Source organism: Sinocyclocheilus anshuiensis, unplaced genomic scaffold (assembly GCF_001515605.1).
Source record: "Sinocyclocheilus anshuiensis isolate Anshui unplaced genomic scaffold, SAMN03320099.WGS_v1.1 scaffold2038, whole genome shotgun sequence".
Lineage (NCBI taxonomy): Eukaryota > Metazoa > Chordata > Actinopteri > Cypriniformes > Cyprinidae > Sinocyclocheilus > Sinocyclocheilus anshuiensis.
Window position 1 is genome coordinate 344,533 of NW_015547765.1, and position 19,324 is coordinate 363,856.

The window sequence follows — 19,324 nt, forward strand, 5'->3', positions numbered from 1 at the left end:
TTCCTTTGAAGGACGCTCGTGGGCCACACCTAAATGAACACTGCTTCCTGTGGAAAGAAGCACTTGCGAGGTCTCAACTTTTTCCCCTTCTCTCACACTCTCGTTTTCCTACCCTTCAGTGCTGAAGGATCCCACCTCTGTCCACGTGAGGAGACTGTTTACAAACTGTTGTGACACCAACAGCTTTTTTGAAGGACAGCACAGAACTCCCTATTGGAAAAGCAAGAATGTATAGTGAGGCCAAAGCAACAGGAAGAACAACAAACTCAAGTTTCAGACATCAAGGACCTGTTGAATCCAACCGAAGCCCCTCAGAGTTCAAATATTCCTGAACTGCTTCCTTAACTGCTCTGAACTGCTTTTTAATGGTTCATATTTGAAGAAATGTCCTTATGAGACTTCGATCATACTGACTGATGTGCGCTGTGACTTTGTGCAGATAACATTTCCACTGGACGGGTGCCTGTGGAAAAGACGGTGCGGCGTGGCAATGGGGGCCTGCAAAAGCAATGTTCCCTCTACATGCTGCATGCATTTGTTCTATGTTCCTTGGCTTCCAGTATCCTTGATTGGAGGGCAGCCGAAAAGTCCAGCATCCAACCGAACATTTTAAGAAGATCTAAAGCATGCCATCACGCTGGCAGCTTTATGAAAGCTATTTATCTGTATCTGCTGCATATGTACGAAGACATGCGCTGTAAACTTCATAACTAAAATAACAGCTTCGTTCAGAGGAAACAGGATGACGATAATGTAAATGACAGCTGTTACGCAGACGTATACTCAATGTTTTGTTAAATGATAGAATATGTTGCTGTTATGAGGTCATGGTTTCTGAATTACATAAGATGACAGTATCAGGGTCAAAGAGAAATCAGAGTTCACGATCAAGAAAAGAGAAATCTTTTTAAAATCACATGTGCCGTACACTTCGAAAAGTATGTAGTGTTGGTTTTCTTACGGTTTAAAAAAATGCTTTACATTTTTAGCAAAAGCTTAAAATCAATGACTCTAAATATGTCATGTGGTGTAACCAAACAAAACATAGTAAAATATTTTCCCTAAACATTTCAATACAAGTACACATCTTAAACATCATTTTCTAAAAAGTTTTAAACGCATTTTTTCAGGATTTGTACTGTTTTAATGATTCTTGAATTTGTATTACATTTTTTGGGAACATGAAAATAAAAAATGTTCCTGCATAAGGGTTGCACCATATGACTTTGATTTGGTGAATGTTATTTAATCATTTCTCCCCTTATAAATAAACATAAAAGATTATGCCAGTTCATTCAATTAATGAGGGGTTTTTCTTCATTGTGATATCAGGACAGTTGTATCATCATGACATTTTTTTTTACTTCATGCCTCCAAAAATACCACAATTTTTCAATTCAGAAATTGCATCTTGTTTATCATACAAGAGGTTTATTTAAATCATTATATGCATGAATTGCATTTTTAATGTAATGTCACTTTCCCTCCACTGATTCAGTGAAAAAAACAACATACAAACACATTGATCATCTTTTTCCTCACACAAGGTAATCAGGGGTTTCCTGTTGCTTTGTGTCTTAAACAAAAGGCTCTTATTTAAGGAGGTTTTTATCAGTCGCTCCGGGAAAGCAGTGTCTTATGTAATGTCAGATTATACCACAACTCAATGTAAACCTCATGGCGGGGTAAGGAACGGGGCACTTTTTCATTCAGCGATCACTGTTGTTCATTACTGGTCCCTCTGTGGGCGATATTTGTGGTATCCCAGCATGCTTTAGCTATGATCTCACTCCATACAATTCATTGCTGGGGTTTGATGCTCCGTTACTGCATTTTCGAAACTTCGGCGCACAACTGGCCAACCTGGTCCACATCTTCAGCCCAAATGCAAGATAATATTTCATACACATTTGTCCAAGAGACAAAACATCATGGTAAGTTGCAAAAGAAACCCAAATATTGTCAGGAACTTAAATACATTACTGCGTAACGGCCTTTGATCCACTGTGCATTGCTGTTGGGGCCTAGCCAGTCCAGGGCTTCTATAATGGCTCCTGCAGACTCCACTATAAACTGCAAGCCGGAGCGCGCCAAACTTCTGGAGCTCTAGCTGACCGTAAAACCCACCGAACTGGCAGCACATTGGCCTGTCAAAGAAGCATAAATGACGAGGAAAGAGAGAAAGAGAGATTGAAACGATGGTAAGGTAAAGATGTGAAAGGCAACCAAGAGTTTCAACTGATTTTCAGCGTAAGACGCCAAACAAAATCAAACATTATACAGGTCAAAGTCCACAGCCATACGTTTTCTATCAAGACTGATGTATGTAGATCTCATTACTTCAGAAAGCACGGATGCCTGGTCTATACTACCCGATACCCCCATAAATCAAGTGTGAACTCATCCCTGGAGAGATATTTCAACTTTGCATTGATCTGCTATAGCTGCTCTTACACAAATCGTGACCCTAAAGAAACCGTTCATCCAAAAATGAACATTCTGTCATCATTTACTCAACCTTATGTCGTTCCAAACCTATATTCATTTTTTCTTCCGTGGAACATAAAAGAAGATATTGTACAGAACTGTTTTGTCCATATAATTATCCATGTAATGTTATAAAAATCTATGTATCTCTACTGCGATTGGGGCTTGGCATAAGGCTAATGGAAAAAAATATATACAAAGCATAAGACAAATCCATGTACGCTATCTTCTATCTGGCAAAACCTAACCCTCTTAATTCAAAACAAACATTTCTTTAGATCCTGGCACCAGAAAGGAGTCGCGCATCTTAGATACATTATGTATGATCGTAACAGCTCCAAGAACAGTCTTGACCATGATCTCTAAACACCTTTTGTTTCTATTCACTATCAAATCCAGACACGGATGAATTCATTACAAAACATCACACCATTACACTGAGAGACTGCATGTGGTGGTTAATTAGCATGTTAAACTAAGCTAATCATCATTTAAGTTACATCAAATACCCAGTATTATTGGAAATGCGTGTCTGTGCTGCAATTTCTGCAGAATGATATTACATTGCTTTTTGAAACAGATTTGAACGTGAATATGATAACATTTAAATATTACATTGGTTGCTATTGTGAAACGTCCGACAAATGGTGCTAAAAGGTTAATGCTTTCGCATTTAAAAAATATCGTCCCTACAGACACTTAACCCAACCCTACACCTAACCAACAGTGTTAACAAAAGCAAACGTTAGATAAAAATACATTTGCTGAAGCAAACGTCCAATTTCTGAGCTTTCAGTTTATTTCCCAAGTCTTTTAGCTCTTTATCATGATTCATGTTTTAAGAGACTCTAAAGGCCGTTTCACACGCGGAAAAGCAAGGCGAATCGCTGACGAACGGAGCTTTAACACCGAGCGTGAAACGATTGATCGCCTTCTGTTAATTCACGTCTGCACGCTAGGTGGCACCGACCAGCAATGCATTTTTCCTCAGACACAGTATGTATATCTCATATGTGGTCCGCTGCTCAATATACAGCATTAAATTAAGATAAATAAAGTTTGGTTCTATGCCAGAAACACAAACTATCTATAAAGCTTACAAGAAAACATCTTAAAATATAAATAGAAGTACAATTAGCATCAAGCCACATTTGAAAATTCATGTAGTTTTGAATGTATTTGCTTAAAACCCACTTTAAACCATCATCGACTGCTTGTAATAACTTCCGATTGTGATCTACAGTTGATTATGATTCTATAATTTCACTCTTTGTATGTTTAATAACACCACACTGCTTATTGTCATAAACATCCTTTATTGTTATAAAAATACCGGAGTAACAGGGGGAAAAAAATCGACTCACAGGACGGAAAAAAAAATCCTCTCTTTTTCGATCGCGCCTGGTGTGAATAGCTCCATAGGGATCTATTGTTTCAATTCAAAAGTGTCATCGCGCTGAACATTCGCGCCACATTTTCACATTCAGTGGGAAAAGGCCTTAACTGAGAACTATGCATTACACATACAATGCTCTACCAGGTGAGCTACGGAGCAAGTTTACTATGCCAGAAAAGGCATACATTTGGAGCTGGTTATGTGTTGCAAATGTCAAAATGTATTCGTTTACAAAGCATGCACTACAGTAAAAGCTTTTGAGGTCATAAAATAGTATTGTGCAAGGATCTGCGCGAAAATAAGCCTTTGTTAATCGATAATGTGCCCTATAATCACAATTTTTGTGAATAGGTTGTTGGAATTTTACTGCTATGGTGGTAATTTCAGCTGGAAACTGCATTGAATTATTGTGTTATATATAAGTAAATTTTCTCAATTAGCATATGCTGTCTTATAAAAGCTTAAGAGTTAAAGTTAACTAGACTACAAAGGGGAATGGTATCTTTAAAAATATACAACTATCAGATCATATATTTGTTTAATGAGAGAAGGTTTTTTGGCATATGGCAGTGAAGGGTGTTTCTTTTGAACAAGCTCAATTACCATTAACTGAATGAACCAATTAACCTGGACTTTCCAAGGGAGGACAGTTTAGGAAAGCATGTTTAATTGTTGCCTCCTTTCTCTTGGCTTTTAAGCTGATGTTTGATGTTAGCATTAGAGTACATATGTGCATTTAATTCCCTACTTCTTTGTATTCAGGCTGGGCCTCCACACTGTTGCTTACAGCGTCTTTTCTTCAAAAAGCAATAAATTAATAGCAGCTTGGCAAGCTACATTTCAAATTAGCTTCCCCAACACCAATAGCTGTCCTTGATTAACTTAGATTGAGTATTACATGTACCTCATCCTGAGAAACACAATTTTTCAAGCTAGTTTGACTATCTTTAGAAGGAAACCTGGCAATAACAACGAAAATCCTTATTGCGCAGCAGCAGGAAAATCAAAATCTCATGAGCTGAGAAAACATCAGCTGTGTAAATACTGTACATATAGGACATCTCTGTGGAACGGAGGCATTACTAAAACTTGGCTCTTGAGGAAATGTTCTTCTTTTGGAGACCACCATTTTCCCCAGGATCAAGTTTTTATTGGCGTTTGGGATTTAGAACATTAACATTTTGTGGTTTCCCTTATTGTCATATAAGGTTGTATGGTTTTGTTAGATTACTTTGCAATATATGTACAGGCCTCTCTTATAGGATGTTGCTGTCACCATTATAATAATCTTCCAATTTGGATATATACCATTACTTATGAAACTGTTACATGGTAAGAAGAATGTCAAAAGGACATAAACGCTTAAAAAGTTAGATGGGGGCCGGTAAGATGTTTTAAAAGAAGTCATCTATGCTCATCAAGGCTGTATTTATTTGATAAAAATAATAATAATAAAAATACAGTAAAACCTCTAATATTGTAAACTATTGTTACCATTTAAAATAACTGTTTTCTAATTGAATACATTTTAAAATGTAATTTCCTGTGATGCAAAGCTGAATTTTTAGCATCATTACTCCAGTCTTCAGTGTCACACGATCCTATAGAAGTCATCCTAATATGCCTATTTGCTGCTCAAGAAACATTTCGTGATTCTTATCACAGTTTTGCTGCTTAATATTTTTTAGGAAACCATTATTCCTGTATTTAGAAGCTTTGTGTAGCACGTTTATGGTGTCCACTTGTTCTGTAGCAAAAGACATGCAGGTTTTATGACATGAGTGAAATATTCCTGTGGCATTGTTAACAGCTTTACAGGTGATTAAATATGAAATGTTACAAGACAGTGATTAAAGCAAAAAGCTCCATGACATTTACAGAACAACATTCCCTCACGTATACTGGTCTGTTTTCAATTTTTCGACCTTCCTTCTTCTCAAAAAAAGCATTTTATAAATATCCAATTGCATGTAAAGACTGTTTACCTTTGTTTACCTCCAGTTAATGCATATGTCAAAATCTGCAAACCCTCATTTCCATGGTATTCTGGTCCAATAAATACATCTATGTCCAAATGCCTGGTACCTGTAAAGTGTGATAAGCCTTGTATTGACTGTTTTCCATTTGGCAGGGTTCACGTCTGAGATCACTGTAAGCATATGGTCTCCAGACCGACTTCATTTATCTTACACAATGCAAAATGGCGAAAAAATCTTGAATTGATTCCAAAGATCACATATGAGAGAACACCTTTCATGAACCCAAACATGAGGCCTTCAAGATGTTTGCCAACCAGCCACATCCATCCATGTGAAACCGACAGTGGCTACCGTTCTGGTGTGACAGCCGGTTGAAACAGGATTGAGAATTTGTTTAAGCAAAAAGACCAAATTCACTGGCTGGAGCAGGTGCTGCACTTTGCCGTTTCGTATCAATCTTACGGTGGTTGGAAACTATCTACGACTGGCAGGTTGTGCTGTTTGGAACAGCAATAATGAAACTGTGAAAACAAGTGTCTCTCTACATCCTCAGCCTGGGTCGATGATTTAAAAAAAAAAACTGGATTTGCGTCAAAACTCTGTCATCGAGCTTCAACAGCGTCGTCACTTGGTGCCATAATTGAATCATGTCTTCTGTCTGAATTCAAGGGTCTTTCCCTACCAGGTTTTCTGTTGTTGAAAAAACACTGTTACATAACCGCCGGTGTCTCTACGATACATCAGGGTTATGTTGGATAAGTGATTAACACCATCTGTGCAGGAGATCCTTTTGCTTATGTCTGTAATGGATGTGAACTGTGGCCACGAAGGGCACCACCGAACCTTTGGCAAAGGAAGTCCAAAACAAGCAACATGAACTAAAATTAACCAAAACAAACATTTACAAAAACACAAAAAAATTGCAAATGCCTGTTCTAATGAGCATGTTTCCCTTCATGTTTCTAAGCCAAGTGGATTTTGAATGCAACTTTACTTTTTATTTAAGATGCACAATATTGTATTAAAAACATGTTTTTCTAAAACGTTTTCTAAACGTTTACATATGCTGTATTGGTTCAGTAAAATATTTGTGTACACCTAAATAGTGAGTAAAAAACATATTTTTCCTTTAGTCATGTATTATGTTGAGCACTAAGTGATCCAGGAATAAAAAAAATAAAAAAAATTCTGTTATAATATTTTTGTTTATTTCATTTAAAATTAAAATGCCTCTCTGAAGGCTGGCACAACACCTGGTCTTTGCTCATCCGCCAAAACATACACCCACATTTGTCCAAAAAGCAGGCAAACCTGACTAGAAATAGTAACATTACAAAAACTGGACTGTAACGCGACTAATAAATTTGTCAAGAATTTCAACTTCATCACAGCAGGCATTTAATAAGCGTCTTACGGGCTCACTCATTGACGTCCACTTACATAACTTTCTGGACGCACTGTAGGGAAATCTATGATAGCTAATCGTAATCCAAACCTTGATCTACAGCTGCAAGTCTCTCTACGGCTGCTGAGGGGTTAGTCATGGCTATAGATAAAAAAAACAAAAACAAACACATGATGTGTTGAACCGTCATTACTTCAAAAACACTTCAAGATATTGCGTATCCGTTTTTCTAAAAGGAATGGCAATTCTGCCATTATTTACTCATCCTTGTGTCATTTCAAACCTGTATGAAGAAGACATTTTAAAGAATGTTCACGTTGCTCTTTTCCACACAATGAAAGCATAACAATATGAGAGTGATTAAATGATCACAGAATTTCACACACTCGAAACAGCCACATTACTACAAAATCTGGGCAGAGATGCAACTAATAAATGAGTAGCCGCTGTTTTACTAGCAGTGCACACAGAAGCTCAGCTTCATCACAGCAGGCGTTTAACAAGCTTCTGACGAGCAGAGCCCATTCACTGACGTGAACCTGCATCACTTTCTGGATGCACCGCAAAGAAATCTATGATAGCTAATCGTAATTCAAGCACTGAACTACATCTGCAATTCAGACTACAGCTGCTGAGGGGTTAGTCATGCCTGCAGATAAGAAAAACACACACGATAGCAATGAACCATCGTTTCCTCAAAAACACTCCAAGATAAAACTGTTTTTAAAGTAGTGCCTGGATTTACGATGGTAGAGAGATTAAAAACACTTCCTGCTTCTGTTTTTCACTAGCTAGTTACAGCTAGAGAAACTTTGATGGTGTTTGTGGTGCTTTTTGTCGGCATTAAATGGAAATTCGCGCTAAAAATTAATCTCATTGATCTTATTGTGAACAGTTCATCCATGCATATGCTATTATTTTACCTCATAATTTTGAATCAAAAAAATGTTACTCAATCTTCCAGTTAAACAACTTGGTGACGTATGACATACTTTTCCAATAATTTCTTCCATTTAAACGCTTGTATTCAGATCTGCTTCCATCGATTCAACAACCAACGGTTAGAGTTCTCGCTCTACATTTAGTCTTTTTCAATCATCTGTTTCACTCAGATGTACATCAAAATACAGAAGAAAAGATCTGTTGCTACTTCCTAAAATGTCTTCTTTCCTGTACTATGGTGGAAAAAAGTCACATGGGTTTGGAATGGGAGGAAAAAGTTCAAGTAATGTGGTAATAGTTGTTTTCATATGCCTCATGAAAACAGACCCCAATAAACTCATCAAAATGACCATTAAAAACTCTTTCTTCAAGCTTCAACTATGATAAAGCAAATACTTATACACATACACATTTTATGTATCGTTAATGAAGAACAGTAATAAAATTAGCCAGAAAACATTGGTTTATGAGGAAGCAATATTATAGAACCAAACTACATTTACCTAAATTCAACATTGGAATCATAGAATACAAAGATAAGTCATCAGTTTCACCAAATGCAGTGGCGGCTCGTCGGGGGAGGCAGGGGCGGCACAGCTTCCCCAAAATTTTGAGGTGAAAATGGGAGGAGGCCGATTTAATGTTAATAAAATTCACAATTAATTTCAATTCATGTCTCAGAATGTGTATTTTTTGTTTGTAATTTCACAGCTGTAATACCATGACGTTACTGAAGTTGGAAAGCGCTGCTTTTCTATCGCGAATGTGCCGAATCTGCTAAATGATAGAGAAGGGTAAGGGGAGGCCGGGGGAGAGCTGAGCTCTCGTGCCTCCGTTGGTAAAAAAAACAAAACAATCAGCATCGAGTGTTCACTTTCAGCGCTGAGGAGTGTTGAGAAAAGAAACCTCGTAGGGGAGGCTAGCCTCCCTTCTGGTATATCAACCAATCATCATAGAGACGTAAATTACGTGATATTAGTTTGAACGTCTCCCGCTGCGCTGATAATGTACCAAGTACTTATGAGTAGCAGTGGTGGACAGTAACTTTACTTTGTTACTGTACTTAAAGGGGTCATATGATGCGATTTAAATTTTTCCTTTCTCGTTGTAGTGTTACAAGCTATTGGTGCATAAAGAAGATCTGTAAAGTTGCAAAAACTAAAGTCTCAAATCCAAAGAGATATACTTTATACAAGTTAAGAGTCAGCCACGCCTACCTAAAACGGCTCGTTCTAACATGCCCCAATCATATTTAGGTCAAAACTGTCAGTTGTTTGTGAACTAAATTTGCTGTAAAGGGTGATCTATTTAAGCCCACTGAAATGATTGAATACAGACACATCAACATCTGTGTCTCTATTTTAGGTTAAAAAAAAAACAAAACATTAAAATAACACAGACTAAATAAAATAATTAATGCGCGTTCATATTCCCCGCTGCTGTAACGTTAACAGTTTTATTAAAATACGCATTTAGCCCTATGTGACGTCTGTTTTTATATTGTTTATCAACAGTATAAATTTTTATATTATTTGGATTAACTAGCCGAGTAGACAGATATGAATGTTTATTCATAACCATACTGAAAATAAGTAAATATTGTTAGCTGATGCTAACTGTCTAGCTAACAAGCTTTAAAAATAAAGGGAGAACATGCCTAAGCTGGATACAGGCTAACTTTACAGCAGTCGGCTCTTTTAACACAGACTTTTAAGAAGAGATGGATGTTTGCTTCAAGTGATAGGCCAGGAATGTGAAATTATATTATCTTGCTGTATGTGTGTCATTTTCTTTACGTTTTCTGACTAAAAGCAACCAAAAAGCCATTTTAAAGTGGTAATAATAATAATAATAATAATCAGCAGGGATCCCCAGACCAATACAAATAGTGTGCCTCCTCTATTTTAAAACCCACGAGCCGCCACTGACCAAATGTGCACCTATTTATACTGCATTAGCATTATACTTCTTCTAGCCTTTTTGGAATGTCAAAATGAGAGAGAAAAGTACAAAATTGTCCAGCTTTAAAGTCAAAGCCAAAAGTCCACTTTATTCAGACCAAAAATCTCGAACATCATGTTGTAATTTCCAAACTTGTAAGTAGGAACTTCCCCAGAACACTTAATTAAATTACTAATTAATGTGTTTTAATCTCTCTGCTGTCATAAACCAGATGAAGTATGCTGGATAAGTAAAAGCCATAATTTTTTGCTATTTTTTTTTAAATGTATACATAAGCACTTATTTCTTTGTCATTAATAGACTTTGCATATCACAACTGATCAGAATTGATCTTAATTTCAAAAATTAAATTAAGTGATTAAAAATTAAGTGTTTTTTTTTTTTTAATTGTTTGTACTACAAACAAGCAGTACTGACAGTACCGCACATGCTCAGATACTCATCCTGTTGAACGTACATCTCAATAACAAGTGGAAATGAGTGAGAGCATTCTGTCCTTGGCCGTTTCTCTATTCATGCAACGACAATAAATAATGTAATATAATAGCTGTGCTTTCCAACATTTAGCGTTTGCTTCCATAAAGCTCCACAGAACATTTGAGGATTCTTGGGTTACAACTAATAATAAATGAGACTCCACAAATTTAACTGCAAACTGATGTTCTGTCATTTTAATTGATAGAGATCTGTTCTGGTGCAACAAGACGTACCCAAATAATTCCTAGAAGTTGTTTCAGACAAGATGTTGCTGTGCTTTCAGTACTTCGAGATCCTGGTGAGGAAACCCAAACCGTTGGTGTTTCTTGATTGTCATGTGCAAACATGGAAGAAACTTTTTAGCAGACCATTGGAAACAAGAATGGTTAGCATACGGCCAGTGGAATATTATATAGCAACAGCTGGTTTTACTGAAACCAAAAGTATGTTTAAAAGGTGTGTATCCTTCATGTTATATCCTGAATCAACAGAAGAATTACCATTACAAATATTTAAATCTTTGCCAGATTAAAATAACATGCCTGAAATTCTTCAGCATTCAGTGTTTGTGTATTATGATTACTAACATTTTTAGATGCATTCAATATGTGGACCTTAGGGTTGGGATTGGGAACTTTTGTAACTTTTGTAATATTTGGAATTGGGAGTGATGTTTTGTATTTCTTCAGTCATAACATTAATGTGTTTTTAATCACTATTTTTGTCTTGTTATTCATTAAATATTTAACCATCTTAAAAAAAAAAAAACTTGAGAAATTTATTTGACAGAAAATGAATTAGGTTGGCTACGCACTACCATTCAAAATTTTTAAATCAAAAGACTTTAAATCTAAAGACTTTAACATAGATTTCTATTTCAAACTTCAGGTTTGCCTTCACAGGAATAAATTACATTTTAAAATATATTATAATCGAAAATTATTTTGAATGGTAATATTTCACTATATAATATTTCACCCCCATTTTTTGAACAATAGTGTGTTTATGTTCTATATATTTTTTAACTTTGGGATATTCCAATATTGTTTAAACTGGAAGCCAAAACAAAATACTGCTGGAAAAAAAAAATGTTTAATGCGCTTTTAAAAACATTCCCTCTTAATAGTCTCTCCTTTTCACTGCTAGGCTATTTCCTGTACCTCTTTTTCTGGTCCATCTAACAGAAATACAACCTCAGGCCTAAAACACTCTTGTGGATGGTCACGGGTGATGGCCAAGGTCATCGTGAATGAAGCCTTGGAACATTTAACAAGGAAAGGTAGAAATCTGAGTTTAGAGAAACTTTCCATTAAACCATGAAATGACTGCAGTGGCTTTGTTAAGGGTGTCATCAGACAATGCGATTTATGACTCTCAGAAACCGCTGCTGCTTCCACCAAATTAAGATGTTTTGGCAGCGGATCATAGATAAGGAATTTGACAGCGTTACATGGGAAATGTGGGAGAAGTACATATTTGAGGCTAGATTCTGTGTCAGTGCTTCCATGGAGCTTCTGTATGTGAAGTGGGACTATTCAAACTCATGTTTCAGTAACACTGAAATCAGGATCTGATAATTACATAGCACTAAATGGCTCAAAAGTATCATGGGATGGCTGTGGTTTTGTGGAAGTTGGTAATTGTAAGGTTGTAGGTTTAATCCCAAAGTGTGATGCATGAGATACCATCATTGTAGCTAGAACTTTATTGAATGTCAAAAGGTCTGGTCCAAAATGTATCTTATTCTGTACTTCAATAGGAAGAGACTTCAGTGCCTCAAACAAAACTCCTCAACAAAAGTCATTCTTAATTGTACAATATCACTTACAGCAAGGTTGCTTAAAGCTACTTCCATGTCCGCAGTAAGCCACTGTGTCGAGGGATGAATCATCTAAATGAAAGTATAACAAGTCCAGATGGTCCTCAACAAACTGTCCAAAATATTACTTGCAAATGGAGTTGTTGACGGGACCTACTTTGGGAGCATCTAGATGTGGTGTGTTGGAGATTCTAGGTCACCACTTAAATTTAAAAAAGCAGAATTTTAAGCAAACAAATGCTTCAGTGCTCCAGTTTTGGCTAGAACCAACTTCAGCCTACCATCAATGGTCTACCAACAAAGCACCACAAGAAAAGTCCATATGCGACAATCATAAATGAGTTGGCTGAAGCAGATTCAGCCAAATTATTCAAGACCAGCCAAAATGGGTTACATCTGCAACCAAACTGCATAACCAGCAAACCGAAAAAGAGCATCTCCCGACATTTGTATATTTATATTGCCTGCTTACTTGATATAGTTTTGTCATATACAACGATTTTCCACTCAAGGGGTATTTTATCTTGTATGACTATTATGACTACATAATAGTTGATAAATATCTCTTCCTAAGGTCTTTTACTGAACTTATTTTTTCTGATTATGTGGGTGTTGATCACAGAATAAAGCAGAAAATAGACATATTTGTTACTTTGTATGAGATGTTAAAGGCTACAACTGCTTCAGCACTCCCCTTATAAACATACATTATACTTAAGTGTAGTTATTGGCTATAGGCTAATGTTTTATGGGTCAAAATGTCCGTCTCTTACCTCCGTCTGTCCAAATATGGCACTTGAAGGATGGATATCCTCATCATCATAAGACGATACATCGCTGGTCATAACGGCTCAATAGCGACCTGTAGTTTTGTGTATGAATGAAACGCACATCAAAGGTGCGTACCAGAGAGGTCTAAGTTAAAAATAGTCAAGAATGAAGACGATATCTGAAGTATAAATGATAACCCATCAGCTTTTCTCGGAATGTGCCCACTTTTGGACTAAATCCCCATTAAACGCCTCGCATGAACAGATGAACTTGAACAGGTAACGTTATGTGCTGCTTTATTAAAACAGTTGACACTAGAAGACACTAAGCCATTTTTATGAAGAAAATATTAAACAGAAGTGTGCCAATTACAAGGGAAGTCATGTGCCTCTAAGCAAAATATATACATATAATATAATAATAATACATATATATATAAACATTTCTGTAAGTATATAGAAAATGTATATGTTTCATAGGCAGTAACTGGTCAATAATTATATTTTTACCATCATATTTTTGTAGTTGATATAAAATAAGCTGTTTAAAAGTTTTAGATGTCACCCTTCCATGAAATGTGTCTTGTCAGCTGCCCACATGTGGGTTTTTACTGAGCACACTCCTGTCTATAGTGTTAAGTGTGCTAAGAGTCTCGGTGTGATCCAGGCCCCTCAAGCGAGAGAAATTAAAGTCTGACGCACTGCAGCCTCTTTCACCATGAACATGTGGAACATGTAACGTCTGCACATTTATGCACAAGATGTCCAGAGCATTAATAGGTATTAAAACCCAGAGGGTTTGGGTCTCATCTGGATCGCAAAAGCGGAGCGAAAAGACACTCTGACCTACATTCACCCAATGATCTTCTTTTCCCCTTAGACATGCAAATAAATTGGTGGAAAATACCCAGCATGCTGTTCCTGCAAAGGGGCACGGGACGTTTCTCTTCAGCTGGTTCCAGATGTACAGCTGGTCCTCACAGTGTTCGGGTTGAGAGGGGCTCCCTGACTTCCTTAAGAGTTAAGGGACCAGAACGAATAAAACAGTATGCATTGCATTTTTATGTGTTTTGGAATTAACTAATAGATCTACACACACAGACACACACACACACACACACACACACACACACACACACACCAAACAAAATGTCATTAACTCAAGCACTGGCTGGTCCCCACAAAGACAAGGCCATCCCCTCATTCTCACTGACCAAAACAAAACATAAACCCCTATTATGGCCACCATCCACTCACACGCAATTATTTATGTCCAACAACTTCCAGCTGAAAAAATGTAACGAACTGTTCTGTTTCTAATCCTCACTCAAATCTCAGCAGCCCAGGGTGATCTCTAGGTAACAGATGGGTTACATGCTGGAGAACATGTTCTGTGATTCACTCCAGCAGATAAAATACAAAGATTGATGGTTTAAGAATAGAGGTTAATGTCCATGAGCACATGCTGGAGTTCTTTGAGATCAATGTGCTTCTTTTGGGTCAGAGAGCAAAACATGGCACTGGAGGGTAGGAACAGACAGATGATGAATGGATATCACAAAATAGGTGAGTGTTTTTTCTCGGAGGATGAGGATGATGGGTAAGAAATTACAGTTCATGTGACTCAGCAGGGAATTTCAGAGGGGTTTAATTTTTAAAAAGTCAAACACGCACATTTGAACCATTCCAGATCATAAAAGCAAAACGTTTCCTGTTTTGACATCAGTGGTTGAATTTACTGGATATTTGCACCAGTATACAGTAACATTTTCCCTGTCAAATCAAAAGTGTACCCAGAAAAAGAAACTTTGTAGTAGGCCTATTTAGCATTTAGAAGTCAGTTCTACAACTTCTATTTTCTCTAGTTGAACACATCTACTGGTAAACCAAGTGTCTGGAGTTTGATGAAAGTCAGCAGAGAGTGTTGTTGAACGTTTGCCCTGGTAATTCAGAGCCGCTTTGAGCTGCGCTTCATTTTAGCATGAAATGTTTCACAGATGGGACCAACAATGCTTCTATGTACACATATCAAACAGGCCTTGAAATCCAAGGAACTGCTTGATGTGTGCAAACCGAATGTCAGAATAAAGTTTAGAATCAAAAATGTGCCCTTAACGTGATGTGACATTTTCATTGGCCATTTTTGCAATAATATAAGCCACGCAGTTCAGACGTTTAGAGCAAATCCAGCTTTAACTTCTCGTCCATGTGGAATACAATGGAACAAGCCCAAACCTGAGAAGCATTAATACGGCCTGTGTCAGTCATACCTGTGAGGAAGGCAATTCAACCTGACAAATAAGTCATGGAACATCTCATTTATATAATCAGTTATATATGTATAGCAAGGGGAGGGGAGGCTTTAAATGTTTGTTTCCTTTTTAGAAAAATGTCATAGATCCTCGTCATTCCAACTGATGCCATTTGCTCAAGGCTAAAAGACAATGGCTGCATTGTAAGGCTAAGAATGATTTTCCCTTCTAAAAGGCTCGATTTGCAGGCCAGACATGGTGGAGCTGTTATATAAGCCATGATTTCTATGACATACACACTGCATGGAGCCTGTCATGTCTTTCCTTTAGTTTCTACAACCATAATTTTGATATGTAGCAGGAGAAGCCACGAGCAGATTGTGTGTCATATGTGTGTATTATTTTGTTAGTATGGACACAATTTCAGTAGCTGATACAAATTTCACGGTTCAACACAATTCAAGTCAACAACAATGCAACAAATGTGCGATGGAATTTATTTTATATATATTTTTTAAATAATTACATTATTTTATATGATTTAATTAATTTATTTCATTAAGTAATTTCATTTAAAAGTGAAAATATTTTTTTTTAATTATTAATCTGCAGGGGCTAGTATTATTTTGGCACGTCCATTTTTCTTATTTATTTATTTATTTATTTATTTATTTATTTATGTTTGGAGCATGTGAGCAAATACATTTGAGGATTCAAAAGATAAAAGATTGTTATTTGCATTGTTATTAGTTATGTTGGCTATGCTGGTCCACCAATGAATGCTGATATAGTTTAAGTTTTCCAGTAGGAGGTATCCTTACAAATGAACTGTATAACCTAGAGAGGGGTTGGCATTGCATGATGCAAGCTGAAATATTGCAAAATCCATTGCTCAGTTGAAAGGTGAGCTGCTTGACCTCAGGGTGATGGTTAGGCAGTTAAATGACAGCATAACAATTTAAGCCATGTTCCTAGGGAGGGTTACAGGTCAACATGTTTTCAGGTATGAAAAACAAAGAAGTAATGACCTGATTCTGGTCTACAAGTCTTCTCTAATTTGTCCAAGACTCAGCGCTATCCAGCTCTGTCTTTTGAAGTGACTCATTAAGAGTTTACAAGGCAATCACAGAGACTCAGAGTGGTACCAGGTGTAGAAACCATATTTGTCTATCACTCAGCAGAGGCACACGGTGAGCTGAAGAAGTCCTGACCCCAGCAGAATAACCAGCAGCAGCAGTCTTTCCTTCTCGATTGGAGCAGAGCACCATGGCAGGCAGCACTGTCCTTCACTTGGGCTTCCTTCTAACGCTCGCAGGAATTCTCCTCCTTGCATGCAGCTCAGCACAAAGAGTCAGAGGCAAGTTCAGCACCACAGTGCCACATATTCACAGTGTTATGCCCTACAGCACGGGGCACTCATGTCTTTTGGTGATCACTGTGTTTCATAATATCATGCATTTCTGCAGTAGTTCTTGTAAAATTAGGATTGTAACTTCATGCTAAAAGATTTTTGTGGAGTTGCAGGTGTTGAGCTTTAACTAGGAGAAGGTTCCTTATGATTAACCTGTTGCATTTGCATTGCAAGATGCCCTGAACCGGTCAGTGGTTTTATTTTTCATTCACATTTAAGAACATGCAATGCATTTTGCACTTGCAGGTGCATTTGGGCGTGCATTGAGCAGATTATTAGGGGAATTATATGCAGCATGATTACAGTTGGGGGTGAAGCCAAACTCTGCAAAGGGGAAAAAAATGAAGTTGGAGCCTGAAGGGTGCTGGAAAAAGAGGTGCGTGCAATTTGTCTGCCATTGTCCAGAATCCAACTTCAGAAAGCAGCCAGGCACTTTGATTTTTTATCTTTGTCGGTTGCAAAATGACATTTAATTTTGATAAGCTAAAATTTGAAACAGTAGAGCGATAATGGTTACCTCATGGTGTGTGCAGCTGGCCAAAATCAATGTTTTTTGTGCATGTGTACGTGTGTGTATATATTCCATGATGGAACTTGATTGTGTGTGTTCTAGGGCTTGCCGAATGAATATATTGCACCTTAGCATCCTATTCATAGTACATTTTGTGCATACCTACATATGCTCCAGCACCAGCCTCCTCAGTGCCAGAGGTGTATGTGCGTATGTAGTGTGTATCGTTGCAAGATCTCTAGCTCCCAGCATCCCTGAGTGCTCAGATTAGCTACAGCATCAGTAATACAAGCTATCGGTTCACTATCAGCACTCGTTTATCGGCTATTAAAAACCCCCTCCATCTCCAGAGTGGAGGAATGTCTGCGCTGGCTCAGTGCCCTGTCTCTTGTACCGAGCGTCATTCAGCACAGCTAGTCAATCAGCCCAGCAGCGCTCTGTTTATATTCCGTTGGCCAACTTCGTTTCCTTATGGATGTTGACTGGACAAAAAGACAGAGTTTAAATTACCGGGTGGGGCTGAGTTCAGCAAGTGTGAAGACACATTGAAAATGAATAATCTCATCCCTGATGAAAAGAAACACACTTATCTTGTCCGGCTTGTCTGGTTTGCTGGTTTTAGAGTGGTTTTGGGCACTTTTCAGCTAGTTTCACTTCCACAAAAGAGCTTAACATCAGCTTGGTCATTCTGGGAGACCAGCTATACCAAGTAAGACAAGCATGACCAGGCTGGGAGCTTCTAGATCATCTAAAACCAGTTAAAACCAGCAAACCCTCTTAGGCTGGTTTTAGATGAGTTTTTTTTCAGCATGGATTAACTTGATTGATAATTGAATTAAAAGGAAACAGCAGTCTGAGATGTCTGCATGTTCGCCCGGCTCAGACGTAGCTTCTACTTGTTACTGTACTTCAACTTGCTGCAGGGCAAAGACGGCTTAACAAGTCATGTGCAGGCAGCTGTACTGTATAAGCAAGTGCTGGAGGTTAACAATGCACTCTGGGAACCGAAGCCAAACACTATCAGGGGGAAAAACATTGAATTTTGAATGAGCATGTGCTTGGGAGTGGTGTAAGCAATCAAGGGTCGTCTATAAGCTACTAATACTGGTTGTGGTGATATCAAACTGTGTCTAAGTGAGCAACCTCAGAAAAGTCAGAACAAGACAAAGGATGAAAGGATTTGGGGGGGGGGGAGAACTGTTGTAAATGTGCCTGAAAGACGAATGACTTGCTGAAGTCTGGGAAAACAGTAGATTTACACTCCCTTCACGCCCTCAGGTGATTTGCTTCTTCTGAAGTTTAGTGCCATTTTTTTTAATCAACTCCATGGATATTTGGGTCATGTTTGTCCTGTAATATGGTGTGTAAGAACCTGGAGTTCTACATAAGGACCATATTTCTGGATTTTCCATGAAAAGTGCTGATTTAAAGGAAGAGTTCATCATTTACTCAACCTCATGGCGTTTCATTACTGTATGGCTTTCTTTCTTCTGCAAATTAAGATATTTTGAAGAATAAGAATACATTAAGAATAAATTAATAAATTACGATTGTATGCAGACAAAAAAATTTGTTTAACAAAAATGTTTGGACCCAATTGTATGGAAGCCCGTTTCCGCCACTGAATAAAAAATAAAAAAAGGTTATTGTGACTTTTTATCTTACAATTCTGACTTTTTTTTTCACAGAATTGTGAGATATAAACTCGCAATTGCGAATTATAACGTCAGAATTGCGAGATATAAAGTCAGAATTGCAAGATATAAACTCACAATTCTGACTTTTTTTTTCAGAATTGCGAGTTTATATCTCGCAATTCTGACTTTTTTCTCAAAATTGTGAGTTTATAAAGTCAGAATTGCATGATATAAACTCGCAATTGCGAGTTAAAGTCCAGTTTTGAGGGGGGGGGG

General features: G+C 37.4%; 1 protein-coding gene across 6 annotated transcripts in view; it reads left to right on the plus strand.

The window, feature by feature from the left end:
* Window positions 1–16,662: 16,662 nt before the first annotated feature.
* Window positions 16,663–19,324, plus strand: part of abi3bpb (ABI family, member 3 (NESH) binding protein b) — a 24,367-nt gene continuing 21,705 nt past the window's right edge. For all 6 annotated transcript variants that reach the window (XM_016507488.1, XM_016507489.1, XM_016507490.1 and 3 more), the window contains exon 1: window positions 16,663–16,846. In XM_016507488.1, the coding sequence (XP_016362974.1) occupies window positions 16,756–16,846 (91 nt within the window). In that variant the 5' untranslated portion in view covers window positions 16,663–16,755. The remainder of the gene's footprint in view (window positions 16,847–19,324) is intronic.